This window comes from Trifolium pratense, linkage group LG7 (genome assembly GCF_020283565.1).
Source record: "Trifolium pratense cultivar HEN17-A07 linkage group LG7, ARS_RC_1.1, whole genome shotgun sequence".
In the NCBI taxonomy this organism is placed as follows: Eukaryota; Viridiplantae; Streptophyta; class Magnoliopsida; order Fabales; family Fabaceae; genus Trifolium; species Trifolium pratense.
The window spans coordinates 59189336-59207375 of record NC_060065.1 but is presented as its reverse complement, the minus strand read 5'-3'; the positions used below and the strand labels follow the sequence as shown (position 1 = coordinate 59207375).

Sequence of the window (18040 nt, the reverse complement as noted above, 5' to 3'; positions counted from 1 at the left end):
ACAAAACATGAATAATCACCTACAATTAACTAATTCATCTTGAGACTATTTTAATCTCTAAGTCCTATATTCATTCATTACATCACATACTAGATATACACTTTTATATGACTCATTATATATTAGTTTTGGCTCTTAGCTTATTTTATTCCCTGCATTAAAGTGTACTAATCTTCAAGATAGGTCTATAACAATTGCTTTATATAGAAGTGCATGCACTCTACTGTCACATTTATTCATAAAAGAATCAATGCAATAAATTAAGTAGTAAAATGAATCACACAGAATATGAAGAAAGATAGGAAAGCTTCATTGAATTTATGAAATTAAATCAAGCTAGTGCAAAAAAACATCTGGTGTTTCCACCCCTCCAACCTTGGTACATGTTGCAAAATCTCCAAGTGTTGGATTATGTTAGGATATCCCTAACAGATTATTTCAAAGCCTTTGCATATTCTTCTAAATTCCAAAATGAGAATTTAAGATGACAAAGGCAACATATTGAAACATCTATTTATCTATTTCTCTTCCAAATCTAGCTAATTCTCATCACTCAAACAGTGTAGTGTTGCTGAATTGTCTCAATGTCAAGTCCCTTCAGTTTTACAACAGATTCCACATGACCCTTTAGTGTGTGAAGCTCCCTTAACCTTGCAATTTCGGCACGCTTCTTGGCTTGTTCTGCAAGTTCAGATAATTCTCTGTAGCTGTTAGCTTCACCCAAAACTTGTTCGGTTTCTGGTGGATTCAAACCGTGTAGTGTGCGTTGAGCTGCAGCCCATTGTGCTTCTCTCTCGCCCCTTCCATAATCCTTCTTTGATGTGAAGGCAGTCTGCATTACATTACACAACACAAATAAGCATATTATACATATTAATACAAGGATTTAATATATCTTTAGCCCTTATATATGGATATTAATATTTTACCCTATTTTCAGTAATATTGTTCCATGCCTTGCCGCTCAAGGCATATCGGATGAAGAACTTAAGGATATCCAATGGGATGTAGGTAACAATGCTGTAGAGCCAAATGACACCTGCCCAACCCCATCCAATTCCTTGCATACTTGCAAACTCCCAATGTGCATACACAGCTATCAATGTGGCCAACTAACAAGTCATAGTACATAAAAAAAACAAATTAATACCATAACAAAGAGGCCATAAAAATTAAGAACCGGAAGTTAAGACCAAAATGAACTCACCAGTTGTGCTAAGAGAAAGGCAAACATAAGCAAGAAGCCAGGACGTTCAACGAAAGACCAGCTCCTTGAGCGTGTAACGAAGATGAGAGCCTGACTAATAATACTCACTTGAAGGTAAACTGCAGCTGTGAGCTCTGCGTGATTTTCCTTGATTGATCTCACTCCAAATTTTTCCTATAAAATATTTTTTACTTTATTGATTAAGCATGAAGGCTGAAAATGATGAAAATCATATAAAATCACTTAATCTTACCGAGAAGAAATCGGATGCATGAGCGAGCCAAAAGAAGACAACAGTCATAACAGCAAGGTAGGCACCCAGCACTATTCCTGTGGCGAAAATCTCTTTTAACTTCCATGAATCTGGCATAGGAGATGGCTTCACCCTATCCTTCGAAATGGTCATGATTGTGCCGTCATTAAGTATGGCAATGATCAAAACCATAAAAGGAGAGAAATCAAATTTCCAAATTAGAGCAAGGAGCATAAAGCCAAGCACAATTCGAATGGTTATGGAAACTGCATAAATTGTATAGTTCTTCATTCTTTGGAAAATAGCTCTGCTTGTGAGGACTGCACTGACGATAACACTCAAACCAGGCTCCGTGAGGACTATATCGGATGCACCTCGAGCTGCATCAGTTGCATCAGCCACCGCAATTCCAATGTCTGCTCTTTTCAATGCAGGTGCATCATTCACACCATCTCCTGTCATTCCACATATGTGTTTCCTGTCCTGGAGTCTCTTTACAATCTCATATTTATGTTCTGCATTTCAAATTGAATTTTTGTGCTTAAATTTAAGTTTAGAGGAAAAATTGATAATAGAGACAAATATATGTATGTATATATTACCAGGGAAGACACCAGCAAATCCATCAGCCTTCTCAATAAGTTCATCGACCGGAAGGGAAGCAATTGAGGCATCCTTGTGTTCACCAAGGAGGGAGGATGATGGATACATGTTACTTCCCATGCCGAGTCTGCGACCTGTTTCCTTACCAATAGCTAGCTGATCACCAGTAATCATCTTAACATTTACTCCAAGATGAAGTGCTTGTCTAATGGTCTCTGCACTGTCATGCCTTGGAGGGTCAAAGAGAGGCAACAGACCGACAAACTGCCATGGTCCTCCTGCACTTTCCTTGGTCTTTTCTGGCACTTCCTAAAAAAGTATGCATAATTCCTCATTAAAACTTATTTGATTTATTCAACCATAACTCATAATTAATAAGTAAGAAAGCATGTATAGCTCACTTGTTTGCAAACAGCAAGAGAACGAAGACCACGGTCAGCAAATTTATCAATAATGGAAAGAGCTTTCTTCTTCACATCTTCTCTAAGATTGCAAAGTTCAATAATCTGAAAGGAAATTCAAAAATTCATTTTTAATGTGTAACAAAAGATATGAAATATGAATGGTGAAATGTATATTTATTTACCTGCTCCGGTGCACCTTTGCTTACTCGGTGCCAGTTACCATCGGTGTCTATGTATGTCATGGCGGTACGCTTGTCCACTGGATTAAAGGGCAGGAAATGTACCTCTGTACACCCTTCTCTAGCCTGTAATAAGAAGCAGTATGAGTTTTTTGGTTCCATTAGATTTATAATATGAGTTCACTAACCAATACAAGGACTTTATGAATGTTCTCTGCATGAAATTACTAACCTCTTTTGGATCACTCAACATTCCAACAATGCAAGCATCAATAGCATCTTGGTTTTCCACCCTAGAGGCTCTTGCTCCGAGCAAAATTACCATGTCCTTGTCGGTATCTCTTGAAAATACCTCAATCAGATTTTTGTCAACAGTAAGTTTGTTAAGTGTTAGAGTTCCAGTCTTGTCACTACATAAAACATCCATTCCAGCCATTTCTTCAATGGCTGTCATCCTCTTTGTGATAGCGCCTTGCTCAGACAACCTATGTGAACCAATAGCCATGGTAACTGACAAAACTGTTGGCATGGCAATTGGAATGCCTCCAATGAGAAGCACCAAGAGATTGTCGATTCCACTTCTATACTTTCGGCGCTGAATTGGATACATGACAACAATCTCGATGATCATTCCCAAAGCAATTGAGCAAATGCAGAAGTTACCTATTGCTGTCAACACCTGATCATCACAATGCAATTCGTCGTCAATTCAATTTTTTCTATATATTGGTTAGTAAGACAATATTGAAGACAGGCGAGTAAGAATTAAGTACCTGTTGGAAATGACCAATTTGGTTAGTGCTGTCGACCAAATGAGCAGCCTTACCGAAGAAGGTGTGGACTCCAGTAGCAATTACAATGGCCTCGAGCTCTCCTTGCTTAACAGTGGAACCAGAGAAGACTTCATCACCAGGGTTCTTGGTAACAGGCAAGGACTCACCAGTGAGTGCGGATTGATCAATCTTAAGAGCATCTCCGTCCAAAAGACGAGCATCAGCTGGGACAATGTCTCCTAATTTGATGCTGATTATGTCTCCTGGTACCAATATAGCAGCCTCCTGCTCACTCCACCTTCCATCTCTCAGAACCTTGGTTTTGGGAGCAAGTCCTGCCATAAGTGCGGCAGCAGCATTTCCGGCATTGTTTTCTTCGATAAAACTAATGGTTGAGTTAATGACCAGCAAGACTGTGATTCCAACGAAATCTTGCCAATCTGGTGGCTCACCCTGCAATATGTTACAAGAGACATTGAGACAAAGAGAATCTCAAATGCGACAAGAATACTAATTAAAGGAAGAACATATACCCCTCCATTAGCCAATGCAATAGCCATGATAGCAGCAGCTTCCATGACCCATGAAAGAGGATTCCACATAAAGCCCAAGAACTTAAGCAGCTTGCTTTCCTGATTAATTGCATATTAATTAAGATTAGTAACTACTATTAAAAATATTTTTATGAATTGATTAGTTGCATGATTGATTACCTTCTTTTCTTCCAATTTGTTTGGACCAAAAACAGCCAACCTTTTTTGGCCTTCCTCATTAGTGAGACCTTCTTTGGTACAATTCAATTCGCGAAACACTTCATCGACAGGAATTCTCTCCTGCAAATCAACCACATTGCATTTTTAATAACATAACATAACATATATGAATCAATATAAGTTATAACAAATAAAATGTAACAGACAGTGAGCATGCATGCAGAAATGTAGAAAAACTTACTAGGTCAACAGCCTCCTTCTTGATATCCTCGAGGCTCGTCATGTTGTTGTTCTAGGTTGTTGTTGTTATTGTTATTAGTATTATTGGTTGTAATTGATGTTAAAGAGAAGAGATAAAAGAGAGTTTGTTGTTGATTGTTGTGTATGAATGAATGAGTACATTATGGAGTAAATGTGAATATGTATTTATAAGTATAGAAGTGAAGATTGATGAATGGTACTTGTGTGTGTGAGTGAGTTTCTCCTTTGAATTCTCACTCTAAAATCACTCATTCCCACTCATTCAGCAACAAACTTGGTCTATTTTATTTTCATCATTTCTATAATTTTTTGTGTTATAATTAACCAATTCAAATATCAAATTAATTAATTAAGTTTAACACAAAAAAGTATAGTAGCGAAACTTGTGGAGTTAGTTTTGACCTTGCTAATTCCATTGCTTCTCTAGTCTAGCATGTGGCAATTCATTACTATACCTTTGAATCATCTAAATACACCGTACAATTCAAGTACATAACGTGTACCATAATACTAGGTGATTCACACTGATTAATTATTATTATTATTATTATTATTATTATTAATAGTAGTATTAATTATTACTAATTACTAGTAATAAGAACAAAAATCCGTTTTTATATAAATAAATTTGGCCAGTTAATTCTATACAAATTCCAGCAACTCAATTGCAAAAATCCAACCAAAACGAGTTAAAAGTTTTTGATTAATTTATGGGTTCATTACCGTTAATGAAAAAAATCATTTTAATATTCAAGAGATTAATGAAATCACTAGTTTAATTCATCTAAAGTTTACACCAATAAAAAAAAATCATCTAAAGTGATGGCATCTATATACCTATGTTTTAAAATTTTCACCCCTCATAATCTAATAATAGTATCGGATGATAAATTTCTTATCTCAAAAGTATTCTTTCTGATTTTCGTGTCTTAAATGTAAGTAAAAGTTTCATATCAGATGAAAAAATGGACAACATATAAGTAAGTGACACCTATATACTTATAATTTTATAAACATAATGTCATAGCGTTTTGACTAAAAATATCATGTCTAATTTTTATTTTTTTGGTACAATTGTCTAATTCTACTTGTGCAATTGTTTAAAAGTTCAATGTGATAATCTCCAAATATTTTGGAATTACCTTCTTGAACCAACAAAAGAAAAAAGTGATTGTTCTTCCTCTGCATTGTCCACACACAAAAATACACTACTAAAAAATAAATATTTATGGTAAGATTTACACTAGCGAATTTTTTTTTTTTTATAAAATTTATATACTATTAAAATATCTTCCATAAATAGGATAAGATGAGAGGAATATTGAGCAATTCAAAGGAAAAAAAAAAATTACAAAAACAAGAATGTAAGAGTACTTAGCCTTTGGGCCACTTGAAGAAATATGTCCAGCCCAAATTCATTTGTCATTTTCTAACTAGACCCGGGCAAAACAGGATTCAGTACGAGGTTTTTAACTTACTACTAGTAATTCATGTAAAAAAAAAACTTACTCCTAGTAATAATATGATATGATATGATTAGAAATCATTTTGATCTCTACATAATTTACTCATACGTCCCATGTGATGTGAGTAGTACAATTCTTGGATTGGATTTCCTTTCCTGCATGCTTAATTTGCTTGGAATCAGCAAATCAAAGTTTAATTATATAAAAAAAATAATTAATGTTTATATTTTGTGTACAACTATTACTAAATTATCATTTCATATTTTAAGATAGATTTGTATTATTAATTAGAATTACCTAGAGTTCTTGTAAAGAAAAATAAAAATTGAAAGAGTTTATATTTAGGTACAAAAGATTTTCTTCTTTTAAAGAGTGTTTAATTAGAGATGGAGGGAGTATTAGCAAAAAGACACTTCCACGTTTTTAATGTAAACCATTTGTATTAGTGCATTATTTTCACAAGTGTTTCTTTCTTGGTTTAGTGGCAAAACAGAAAAGTAAAGTTCTATATTTTAGTTTTAATAATGGAAAATGAAAAAAAAAAAAAAAAAAAAAAAAAGTGTGGTGAAGACTGAAGCATATATACCACCGCAAGCAAAAATAGACAGTCCAACCAAAGCTCTACATTTGGAAAACATCCATATTACTATTATTAGTGTTAGATTAGATTACCATCATCATTATCATTAACAGTTAGTATATTGACATGATTTTTAGTTACTTTTGTGTCTTAATTTTATGACACAAAACATGTTTTATGATTAATATGCATGAGATTAGGTTGTAAACATCAGCTAGAGATGGACCTACAAATTTAATTATGGGTCCTCCTTATAAGATTGATATCTTGTGTAGGTAAGAAATCAAGGCAATCAAGATTCATGATCATCAATAAATATATTTTCTTTTGAAATGATGTGAAAGCGGAACTCAGTTGAGTTTCATCAATAATTAATGTTTGGATTAGCTTAATTTTGAGTTTATGCAAACAGCTTATGCAATTTTTATGTATTATTATAAGTTTGTCAAGGTAGTTTATGATAAAATAACTTATAAAATTACAATTTTCATAAGTGTCAACTTATAAAATAACATAAAACCTAATTTATATTGCATAAGCTGTTTGCATAAGCTCAAAAATAAGCTAATTCAAACTAGACCTAAGTGTAAAACTTGCTAAAATAGTACTTTCATAAATATATTTTTTTGGTAAAGTACTTTCAAAAATATTAATGGATGTATTCTAACAAATGCTTATATAGTTGTCAATTTACAACCACTTATTATTTAGGCTAAATTGTATTTTTGTTTAATTTTTTTTATAAATTTGCAATTTTGACCTCATATATTTTAAAATAATATTTTTGATCTCCTAACTTTCACAAACTTGTAATTTTGACTCATGACCAAGTCAACTCAAATATGGCAAGTGACTCATATGTCAGTCACCATGTTTTACTACGTGAACAGTAACTCACATGTCACGTCAACATATGTGATAAAATAAGTTGATGTGACATGACATGTAAGTCACTTGTCACATGTACTTGGTCAAAATCAGTTATGATCATCTTTTTATAAAAGAGGCTAAATATTGGGAGTCAAATTGAAAGTTGCAAGCTTATGAAAATTAGGGAGTGACAGTGGTTCTGCATGTGCACAGAATCGCTACCAAGTAATAAAGTGATAAGTTTATCGTTCTCCACATGGATTGTGCCAAAATTACTAATTTCACTTAGGAATATAGATAGTTGTCTTCACTTTATTTGTTTGAAAGGTATCTTTGCTGGTAATAGTAAATGACAGGAAATTAAAGAACAGAATGTAAATGACAGAAAAATAAATGTTGTGTGTGTGACCACACGAGGTGGTTAAGTATGGTCGGATCCCTCCCTTACTCCTGCTTGGTGGTTATTCCCTTGTTTCCCTCTATCAGAATTAGACTATTAAAAATAGGTTCAGAAGCACTCGTTCCCTATTTCTATTACAAACTGTTCAGAGCCTAGTTAGTGGTTACCCTTACTCTGTTTAAATATCCTCGCCCCAGGTTCCACTTTTTTGTTACAAACGTTGGTATCATTACCTTAGTGGCCCCATGTGTCACAAGCTGTCACGTGTGCCTCTAACTAATGTTAATTATGCCCCAGGTAGAAATTATCGTTCGTTCTAATCTTATACTAAGACTTCAGATACTGAATTTAACGGTCTCATCTTGGCCATAGCACACCGTCCTTCGTTCGGGATTACTAGCTTCGTTTCCTATGCGATATCCACTAGGTCCTTAGATTTTATTCTAATGTGATCAGTATTAAAATAAATATAAAATCAGACGATAAAAGAGTTTGAAAGTAGAAACAACTGAATTTATACCTAAATTATACAAAACCAAACATTAGTAAGGGAGTTTCTCGACTCCACCTAACCTAGGGAAAATAAATTACAAAGACAGAAAGAAAAGAACCTTGTTGGCCTTGGAGTTCCTTGGCTTTCTTGCCTCCTCCTTAGAGTTCTCCTAACTCTAGAGTGAATATTCAATGTTCTGAAAATTTCTGTGAATATTTGTGAACGAATAATAGTGGAGGAGGAAGACTCTATTTATAGTTTTTCAGCTGGGTTTTGGGCTTTTCTGCGCGTCCATCGCACCCATCGTGGCCACGATGACATGTATTTTTTGCCTCATCGTGGCCACGATGGATCATATTGTGGTATGATGGAAGATTTGATCAGGATTTTCTGCATTCTTTTGCAGTCATCATCGTGCCACGATGACAAGTCATCGTCGTACGATGGAAAAGATTTGTTGCAGATTTTCTTCAATTTAAACCGCCTTTTCATCGCGCCACGCTGGACCTCATCGTTGGTACGATAGCTTGTGTTGTTTATTACGTTTTTACCCTTTTTGCTGCTTTTTCCACTTTTCTTGCTTCTGGGCAAGTAACTTCGCATTTCCAAGTATTTGCTTGCTTTTGAGTTTTAACTGCTATTAAAGTTACCTAAATTACTACTAAAAACATCATATAATTGACCGTCATCATGGAGCCAAAAATATTATTTTGAAAGTTTGGTAAAACTAGTTGAACAATGTTTTGTCACCTCAGAGATGGGACGGTATATGCAAATACTGTGACACTCAAGTCAGAATGAGAATGACAGAGTAAGAGGTAACGAAATTGAAAATGTGTACCTTTCGCTTAGTGTTGGGTCGTCTATTTACAAACAAGAGATGAATTATTCCAAGGAGAGAGTAATGTAGGTTGATTATACACTAGATTTTCTAGCCTTTGTCAAAATATATTTGCTGATATTTAAGATTTAGGGGGAACATTACGGTTTCAAAAGATGCAGAGATGTCAATCCAAATATTTAGATATGTCTTTAATGGGTTGGCCCCTCAGGCTTCTTGGCCTCTAGTTTAGTTTGGGAGAGTTTTTTTCGCCCTCTGGAATTACCAAAATATCTCCTTCTCAAATTTTTCATTTTTATAACATCTGTAACTTAAATAACAGAAGGATAAAGTAGAAATCAGAAGGTCACATGAGAAACTCAAGAGCGCCCAAAGAAGCTTTCTCAATTTGTAGTCTGGAGTATGCTCAAATTGAAATTGTATTTCAACCTAATATATTTATTTTTAAAACGAAACAAATACTCATAGATAGTTGTACCTAATATATATGACTAGATTAGTGTTAACCGACTCAAATAGCAATGTTAAATTTTTTTAAGAAGAGTTTTACTGTTTATTATAATTTTATCCGTTTTGAGAAATTAGTATTTACACTTACGTGCGAAAGGTATCCTGTTTTTAAAAGAAAATAAAAAAATAAAAAAACTAACACTTATGTTTCTTGAGAATTGTGGGTACCATATTTAACGTGGCTTACCTCACCAACTTGTTTGATCCCTCTGAATAGGGAAGGTCAATTTCTCCAACTACAAGTGGGTCAAAGTAGTAGTCACTCACTGTGACTATCTATCACTACAACCATTACATTACATTACATTACATAATTTGGTGGACCAATCTTTCTTTCATAGGAATCAAAAAATAAGGACAGTCACTAACTAGCTAGCATTCAATTTTCTACGCAGTATGGTCCACTGTCACCTAAAACTTCAGACAGACATAACCAGATCCAAACACAGTCCTAGGTTCACAATCACAATAACTACACTCTCTCTCAACTACCATAATTAGTATCAAACACAATTAACCTCATTGCTTATTACAATGAGTATATCTTTATCTTAGCAAGACTAATAATGGAAAATTGGAAAAATCCACGTAGACGTGTCAGTGTCTGTGCCGTATCTGGTATTTGTGTTTGTGCTTCATAGATCCACACACATAATTTAGATTGAACCTTAAACATAAACTGCATTAGTAATTAATTAAGAAAGTTTGGCTGCATTAAGTTTCAAATTATACCAACTAATGAAATTCCATATCCTCCAAATTGTACAAAGCAAATTTGAATTGATAGAGGATCTAACTTTCTAATAACATGCAAATAAACCAGAAAGACAAAGTAATAACATGATCAGAAAAATTAAGACACAATATTCAATATTATGACATGAAGGGTACAATACAAGAAATTAGAGTTTGAGGGACAAATCAAGTTTCTGCAACTCCTCTTGTTTAGTCTTTAAACATGTAGTAGTAGCACTATTTCCCAACCAGTAACCTCCAATTAATCCATCTTGCACCTTTGTTGGTGAAAACCTACCTGATCTTGTAGGAATAACACTAGCCAAAGATGATCCATCAGTTTCTGATGCAAGATTTCCAATTGCTTGTTGTGAATACATAGGCAGTTTCTGCCACTGGTTTTGAGCACGAGAACGGGACAAACCGAAAAACGGTGTTTGATAAGAAGGTTTGTGAACCATAGAAGAATGCACCTGAATTCCAAGTGACGATGATCTGTTATAGGATCCATGCAGAGGTAGAGAAGCCAAACTTGAGTACCTGTGTTCAAAATCTAGCGAAACCGCGGCTTTGTGTCCTCTTTTTGCCATAGTTCTTTCTCTCTTGTGTGCATTTTGGTGTCCACCAAGTGCCTGTGAACTATAAAATTTTCTTTGACAGTAGTTGCATGAGAAAATCCTAGGCTCTAATTCATTACCATGATTAGATTCCGAGGACGAGTTCATCGATGTTTCTGTATCAAAACAGTTTATGAGATTGAGTTCTTGCTTTGACTCATCATCACAAGGATAGTTACTAGGTAGACTTAAATCAAGGAGATGTTTTTTCTCTTCATTTTCTGTCTGTTTCTTCTCAGAAAATAAGATGTTCAAATTATGAGATGAACATGGCTCTGATCTTAGAAGGTCCATATGTGAGGAAAATATGCAATGTTTTTTTTTCCTATATATGTGATCAAAGTTTGGTTCAAAAAGAAATAGGAAATTTTATGAATGATGTAATGTAGCAATAAATTCTGTGTTACATATTTGTAGAAACAGATGTCACTATTTTACAGTTACAAGGTCCTAATATAGCAAGACCAAAAAAACAAGACATTGGTTTTTGTGTTGTGGAGAGAGAGAGAGAGAGAGAGAGAGAGAGAGAGAGAGAGAGAGAGATATCATGTTTAAGGACACTAACAACATTCAATCACTTTAATGTAAGTTTTCAGGATGAAACCAATTTAATTACATATTCATGCTTAATAATGATAAGTTCCTATTGAAACTTGGAATCAAGTATACCTTTGTTGTTTGAACAGGTCTCATATTTTATAGTGTTTTTCTTTCTAGATATCTCATTATTGAGATGATATGACTGACCTATATAGCACAAATACTTCTGATTAAAGACATGTTTGGTGTCTGACATGATACATCTTGTTAGCTCATTTTCTCAAATTATTACCAGTATAGACATGTTAGTGTTGTGTCTAGTGTTCATGTCTATGTCAGTGTTTCATGGTCGCAAAGTCTGGTCACTAGTATTATCAGGGGTAATTTTCTGTTATAGCTAGGTGTGGGACCATTCTTTTTCATCCTTTTCCTTTACCAAAAATATTTCTCTTGAATGATAGTGTTAATGCCTTAAAAACTTAATAATTGAAGCCTATTCTAGGAATTTCAGAAGAGTCAATTTCATGTCTTTTCTTTGAAGTAGAAAAGCATGAAATGAAAAATTCCAATCTAGAGACAGGCAATCCTAACTTTTACCTTAAAAGATCTCCATCTATAATTCATGTCTTCAATATTATATCACCATCATGCTTCTTTTACCCCACACCACATGCGGCATCATTCTATAAGCTATTTAATTTCCAAAACACTCAAGTTATATTGTTTCTCTTTCAAGTGGAATTACTATTTAATCATAAAGAATAGTGTTAGCTAGATTAGGTAGCAAAGTTGAATATGAAATTGAAAATGTTAGTTAGTTTCCACTAAGCAAAACTATTATTAGTTTTGTCTCCAAAACACATCTTCACTAGTGTAGGCATAATTCAGGCAATAGTCAAATTCTAGACCCTACAATAGAAGTACCACACATTTACCAATCTCGACCATTAATCCGAGATCGAACGCTCAAATTATACAATCGGTAAAGTAAGTGTAATCAATCTCAACTATTATTTAGATCAGAGGGTCAAGGTTCTATAACTGCATGACGCAGTTGCAAGAGAGAATCTATATTCCAAATTCTAATGATGATTTGCTAATCATCTAGTAATACGATTTAGAGCAAATAAGGTCCCCCCCTCTCCCCTTTAACCTTTCACTTTCCCTCAACCAATACAAAGTGTTGGACACAAGCGACTAAGGCCAAGGACTTGCATTGAAAACCACATACTGTGGTACCTAGCAAGAAATTCTCTGACAATTGATGGACAAGTAATAACTTTTTGAAATTGATTATTCCTCCCAGATCATGTTCAAGTTGGCTTGGGTTCAAAATCTTGACAAAATAAGGGATAAGGACAAGAAAAGGATAGCTTTGTGTCTGCCTCAGAATAGGAAAATATTAAGGTTAGACATACAACACATATTATATGGAAAACCCACCAAAACTTTTCTTACATGCAGAATCTTATAGGTTAGTTCCTATAGTAGAATAAATTGCATTTGTTCAATGAATTAGTACATGTCAAAATGCATGTATTTTCAATCCTATTTAGCTAGCATATACTATTATTTAAGACAGATATATGATAAACATGTGGTGAACTTGAAGCCACTAGAGATAGATTCTCTGGTGAACATGTTTAAGGAAAGGACACAAGAAAGTCAGAGTGTACGTCTATCTAAGTGGCATTAATAGTCATTTTACAACTATCTCAGAGGGGATTCGAACTCAGCAACTTAAAGTTACGTGGCTAAGATCTTACCAACGAGCTAGCATCTCACATGTATAAAGATGTACACTTAATTTGTCAAAGTGATCTCTCAACTAAAATATGTCAACATCAAACTGTGTGTATTACTCTTGAACATATATGGATACTGACATAATCCAATTAAGCAGACAAATTGGTGGGTGAAGATTTGAAGTTATTCAAACATTATTAGCTATAGACACCTAATTTAAATATTTATGTACATATATATTTATGCCAGACTAAGTGGCCAACTGATAGCAATGTATCAGATAGATAAAGTTTTCCACTCAATTCCCTGCGCTCATTTAGCCACGATTGGACCATCAATCTTTAACTTCATATCACCTTTATTTTGAAGACAAAATTAATTAATTAATGTCATTTCTGTTCTCAAGTAGTACTCTGAACTGTAATCATTTTAGTTCTGTTAACAGTTTTTGGTATTAAATTGTAGTTTATGTGCTATCTGAACTTCTTTTGTTTTCCGTTTTTAACTTATTTCTTCCTTAACAAGTGTCCATGACCACATTTTCCTTATTTCATTACAAAGAAGAAATACACTACTTGTGTGCTTAATTGCAAAACCCCTTAGTGGCCTTCAAATCCTACATTGGTTATATTAATATATGATGTCATTGGACAAATGACATTCCATTATTGTCATGAAACCAGCTCTGGCTGAAATATTAGAGAGAAAGAAAAGAGGGTACTTTTTTTTTTTTTTATATATTTATTTTAAACTAAGAGTTCTAAAATATTTGTAAATGAATAAGGGATTCAACATGTACCATTCCATTATTCTTATGTTATGATTTCTTTTCTGCAATTTTTAGCACAATTCTATTTCTATTTTCTAATCTATAAACCAAACTAAGAGAAGTTTACTGATTTTCTGCAACTTCTTTCCCTCCTATTTCACCTATACCAAACATTTGGGGAATAAGTAATCATCATGCGCGATTCCTTTCAATCAGTTGGAGAATGCATAGCATTATCATTTATCCAAAGCCCTTAAACAAGTATGGCAAACCAGTATTTGCACATGTTTATTTCATCTTATACGCCTCTTATTATCCGAACTACGAATTGGAACGCATATAATTTTATACATTGATGTCAAAAAAATACATTTCACATATTCATCTTTACTAGGCTTTGCCTCACATGAAGGGCCACCGTCAATCAAAACATAATAGACAATTATACAATAGAATAAAGCCAAGCTACGAACACGGTAAACATCAACTTTTTACTTGGTTAGCCAGTAGATGAAAATAAGAAAAATGCATACGGACCCAACAAGGGAAAGTATAATTGTATCCATCGACTTTTTCCGCTTTATTGCTGACAGAATAGTATTTACCTGCAACATTGTTAAAAACTGTCATTAAACAACAGAACACTTTAAAGTTTAAACATTATAGGAAGATAAAAAAAAAACTGTCATAAAGCAACAGAACACTTTAAACAACATTATAGGCAGATAAAACTTGCTACATAGAAATATTTTTCTTTTGCCTATGCAAAAATAAAACTTCAGAATTAGTAAGAGCGAATTATTTTCAACAATTTATTGATTTCATGAAAGGTGGAATTTATCAATGTATTTCAGACATTATCTTCATCCTTATTAAAAATTTACTTAAACTTCAATAACAATCATACCGTTGGGAGGCGACTGCTCACGTTGCTGAGCTTTGAATTGATCCCACCAAAAGTTGAACGCTGGAAGACTAGTGCTCCGAGTGTTGCTTGTGCTTGTGAAATAACAGTGTCCATCTGTAGTACAAAAATGTGCTCAACAGATTAAAACAGTACAACCAGCTGTGTATCAGACATCAAAGATAGAACTTCAGATGAAAATTACAGGAATGTTTGGAAAAGAAGTCCATTAACTTGGCACATGCCGCAGACTAAAGATGGCATTGGAGCAGCATATATCAAATATAATTAAAAACCAATACATACATAATTTTATGGGCATAATATCTCGATATATAAGTACATAATAAATAATAAGTAAAGCACTCTGGTGGATGGATCTTAATAAGGAAACAGAACTTTATAACAAAAAACTGTTTCATGTTAACAACCTGTCCTGTACTTCGGCTGATAGATGCACGTTCTTTAAGGAGGTTTTGCTGTTCAGAACCTCCACCCTCTTCCAAATCTAATCTTGTTCGATCGAACTCTTTAAAATCATCAAGTAGTGAAGCATGTTCTTGTTTAGCTTTAAGACTAGACCGGAGACGATAAAACTCCTGCATTTAAAATACATCTAACAAGTTAGTGTCTTATAGTTCTAAGCTTCAGACAAAAATATTGAAATCTGAAGGAAATATTCAATCAAAATAAAAACAAGCAGAACATCAAAAAGCATGAGAGTAGACCGCCTGATGGAGAAGATAAAAAAAGTATATAACAGTAAAAATAAATAATAATGTTGTAAGGGTTAGAACTTCTAGATCAACTAGCAATAACATCCTAAAAAGACATTGGATATGAAATAAGAGGGTGTTAGACAATTGCAAATAGCATAAATAAATTGTTGCAAGTCAGTTACCGTTATGTGTTAATAGTTAGTTAGAACAATTAGGTAGCTGGAAGGAGAGGTTAAAACGTTGCATGGTTTAGTTTAAATAAGAGTGAGGGTGGATGGGAGAGGGGATTCAGATTTGTTAGTTTGGAAAAACAGAGAAGTGGCTCAGTTGAAGGGAGATGTCAACTATAGAATCCAAACAGGGTGGATGAAATGTATGAATGTATTAGGTGCGGTTTGTGATTGAAAAAAAAAAGAAAAAAAAAGACTATTACTGAAGCTTGAAGGAAAATAAATTTTACAGCATAAAACTTGCTATGTTGCATTGAGTGTAATACAATATAATATTGCATAAGGTCTGGGAATCATATAATTAGTAAAAACTAGGTGTAGCTCCTATTGTAGAAAATATCATAGAATCAAATCTTAGGTGATTTGAGTGTGTGTTGATAATACTCATAAAAGCTTTGGTAAGGAGGGTAGATCGGAGGACAGTCCATTAGTTAAAGGTAGAGAAAGACCATGAAAATCTATTTGTTCGACCATTAAGAAAGATTTGGAGTAAAATGGTCTATCTATAGATATGATTCATAATGGTTAGTCGGTTACAGGACCTTATGGTATCATTTGATCCATGTAGCCTACCCAACTACCCTGTAAACAACCCCACCTAATGAGGAAAGGCTTTATTGTTGTCTCACTCAGTTTTAAGGGGAAACCCTTGGAGAGACATTTAATCATTAAAAATCATCTTTTATTTTACTCAATCAATTCTTTAAAAGGCTCCTAACATAAGGAGATCATAAATTTGAGTACAAAGCAAAGACTGTCTCAGATTGAATGCAATAAAACCACAACTACAGGATAGTAATATGCTAACACAAAATGATAGGGGTAGCCCAAGCTTGTACGATAGAATACCTGGGTGAGATCTTGGAAAATTTCTTGGTGTCTATTCAGAGTATGAGAAACCATTTCTGACCCACCAGAGGACACCCAAGCTTGCATCTGTGAATTTACTTGTTTGAGCTGGTTAAGTAATCCCTCAATCCAAGACTCCAAATCACTCTCTGTTGCATCACCATTTTTAGAGACTTTTGTTGAAACCAATTTACGATATAAAACCATTTGCTCATCCAACTGAGCTTCAAGTTTTCTTGCCTGTAGAAAACAAAAATACAGTATGTAATGCATTAACTAGTAAACCTAAAAACGATAAAAATAACTTGAATGCATGCATCCTTTCAAGACAATCCTGTATGTATTCTATCATTCTTTTATCCACCAGAATAAAAGTAAAATATCATGTATGTATTCGATCATTTATCACTGAATGTATACATTACATAGAATAGTAGAAATCAATGTCATGAATTGTTTCTTATCCTCTCGTGTTAGATTTTCATATGACAATGTGATGGAATTCAACTAAGTCGAATGAAGATAAATATTTATCGATCTTGTACCGCACTTAAAACAGAAGAATATTCATTCAATGCTATGTAGATCACACAAATCAAGGATCGGAAATTATCCAAAGCAACCACTACAGAACCATTGGATTTAAGACAGAAACAATTTAAATTCTGCAATGGCTATACAGAGGATCTAAGCACACATTTCCAAAGCAAATTAAAACTGAAAATTAAACCAAAATCAGAACTTATTTCCCCAATGAATCAAAAACTACAAGATAATCATGATCCCTAGATAAACTAAGCAAGATCAATTACACCCCCAAATAACAAGATCATGTAATTCCATTAAACCATGTAATTTTTATTCAATTTTCAAAACCTAAACCATATTTAAGGCATAAATCATAAATCACCGACAACCCAATAAAAAAAAAATCGAAACTTTCGGATGAGGGGTCTCTAAATTACACAAACCCATATGATATCTTGGAATTTTACATGAAAAAAAAAGTAATTTATGAAAGAAATGAAAGAAAAAAGAGAAAAATGTGAAGAAATGGAACCTGTTTGCGAAGGGAATCCCAACTTTGAACCTCCATGGATGAGAAAGAAAAGAAAGATAAAAATTTGAAGATCGTGGAATGAGAATGATATGGGTTTGTTTATTACTCAGATGAAGATACGCCGTCTGCTTCCACGCCACAGACGACGACGACGACAACAACAACACCAATTCTTCAATTTTCCTTTCTTTGTATTTTTTGCCATTTTAAAACTAAAATTAAATTTAAATAAATAAATAAATAAAAAGGGGTTGCTTTGTTCCTAATCCACAATTAGATCCCACAAGTTTACTTTAATTTCTCTCATGGAAAAAGTAT

At 33.7% G+C, this 18040-nt stretch overlaps 3 protein-coding genes across 4 annotated transcripts; all 3 read right to left on the bottom strand.

Annotated features, from left to right (window-relative positions):
* Nucleotides 1-500: 500 nt before the first annotated feature.
* Nucleotides 501-7956, bottom strand: LOC123897778 (ATPase 9, plasma membrane-type-like). Of its 2 annotated transcripts, XM_045948557.1 has the most exons (13): nucleotides 7943-7956; nucleotides 4374-4407; nucleotides 4133-4252; nucleotides 3953-4051; nucleotides 3420-3872; nucleotides 2879-3325; nucleotides 2650-2772; nucleotides 2465-2569; nucleotides 2063-2372; nucleotides 1461-1975; nucleotides 1208-1381; nucleotides 930-1112; nucleotides 501-832 (listed from the first exon to the last, which is right to left on the bottom strand). In XM_045948557.1, the coding sequence occupies exons 1-13, from the start codon at nucleotides 7954-7956 to the stop codon at nucleotides 554-556; spliced, it is 2856 nt and encodes a 951-aa protein (XP_045804513.1). In that variant the 3' UTR covers nucleotides 501-553. The 2 variants fall into 2 exon arrangements, with proteins under 2 accessions (XP_045804513.1, XP_045804512.1); XM_045948556.1 differs by lacking the exon at nucleotides 7943-7956 and having other exon boundaries at nucleotides 4374-4415.
* Nucleotides 7957-10237: 2281 nt separating this feature from the next.
* LOC123897952 (zinc finger protein 1-like) lies at nucleotides 10238-11526 on the bottom strand. Its single transcript, XM_045948787.1, has one exon. It carries the CDS (start codon nucleotides 11197-11199, stop codon nucleotides 10456-10458), a length of 744 nt encoding a protein of 247 aa, XP_045804743.1. The 5' UTR covers nucleotides 11200-11526; the 3' UTR covers nucleotides 10238-10455.
* A 2640-nt stretch (nucleotides 11527-14166) lies between these two features.
* On the bottom strand, nucleotides 14167-17931 carry LOC123899719 (Golgi SNAP receptor complex member 1-1-like). The gene is made up of 5 exons (XM_045950932.1): nucleotides 17723-17931; nucleotides 16663-16902; nucleotides 15296-15463; nucleotides 14868-14981; nucleotides 14167-14565 (listed from the first exon to the last, which is right to left on the bottom strand). Exons 1-5 carry the CDS (start codon nucleotides 17756-17758, stop codon nucleotides 14452-14454), a joined length of 672 nt encoding a protein of 223 aa, XP_045806888.1. The 5' UTR covers nucleotides 17759-17931; the 3' UTR covers nucleotides 14167-14451.
* Between the last annotated feature and the right edge of the window lie 109 nt (nucleotides 17932-18040).

Coding starts and splice junctions, on each gene's coding strand:
- LOC123897778 (XM_045948557.1), bottom strand. Junction 2,773..2,878: donor TGTTGAGTGATCCAAAAGAG/GTTAGTAATTTC, acceptor TTCTTATTACAG/GCTAGAGAAGGGTGTACAGA. Junction 2,570..2,649: donor GCAAAGGTGCACCGGAGCAG/GTAAATAAATAT, acceptor ATTTCCTTTCAG/ATTATTGAACTTTGCAATCT.
- LOC123897952 (XM_045948787.1), bottom strand. CDS start 11,199: ATGGACCTTCTAAGATCAGAGCCATGTTCATCTCATAATTTGAACATC.
- LOC123899719 (XM_045950932.1), bottom strand. CDS start 17,758: ATGGAGGTTCAAAGTTGGGATTCCCTTCGCAAACAG. Junction 15,464..16,662: donor TTTTCCAAGATCTCACCCAG/GTATTCTATCGT, acceptor TTTTAAATGCAG/GAGTTTTATCGTCTCCGGTC. Junction 14,982..15,295: donor TCAGCCGAAGTACAGGACAG/GTTGTTAACATG, acceptor TTTGTACTACAG/ATGGACACTGTTATTTCACA.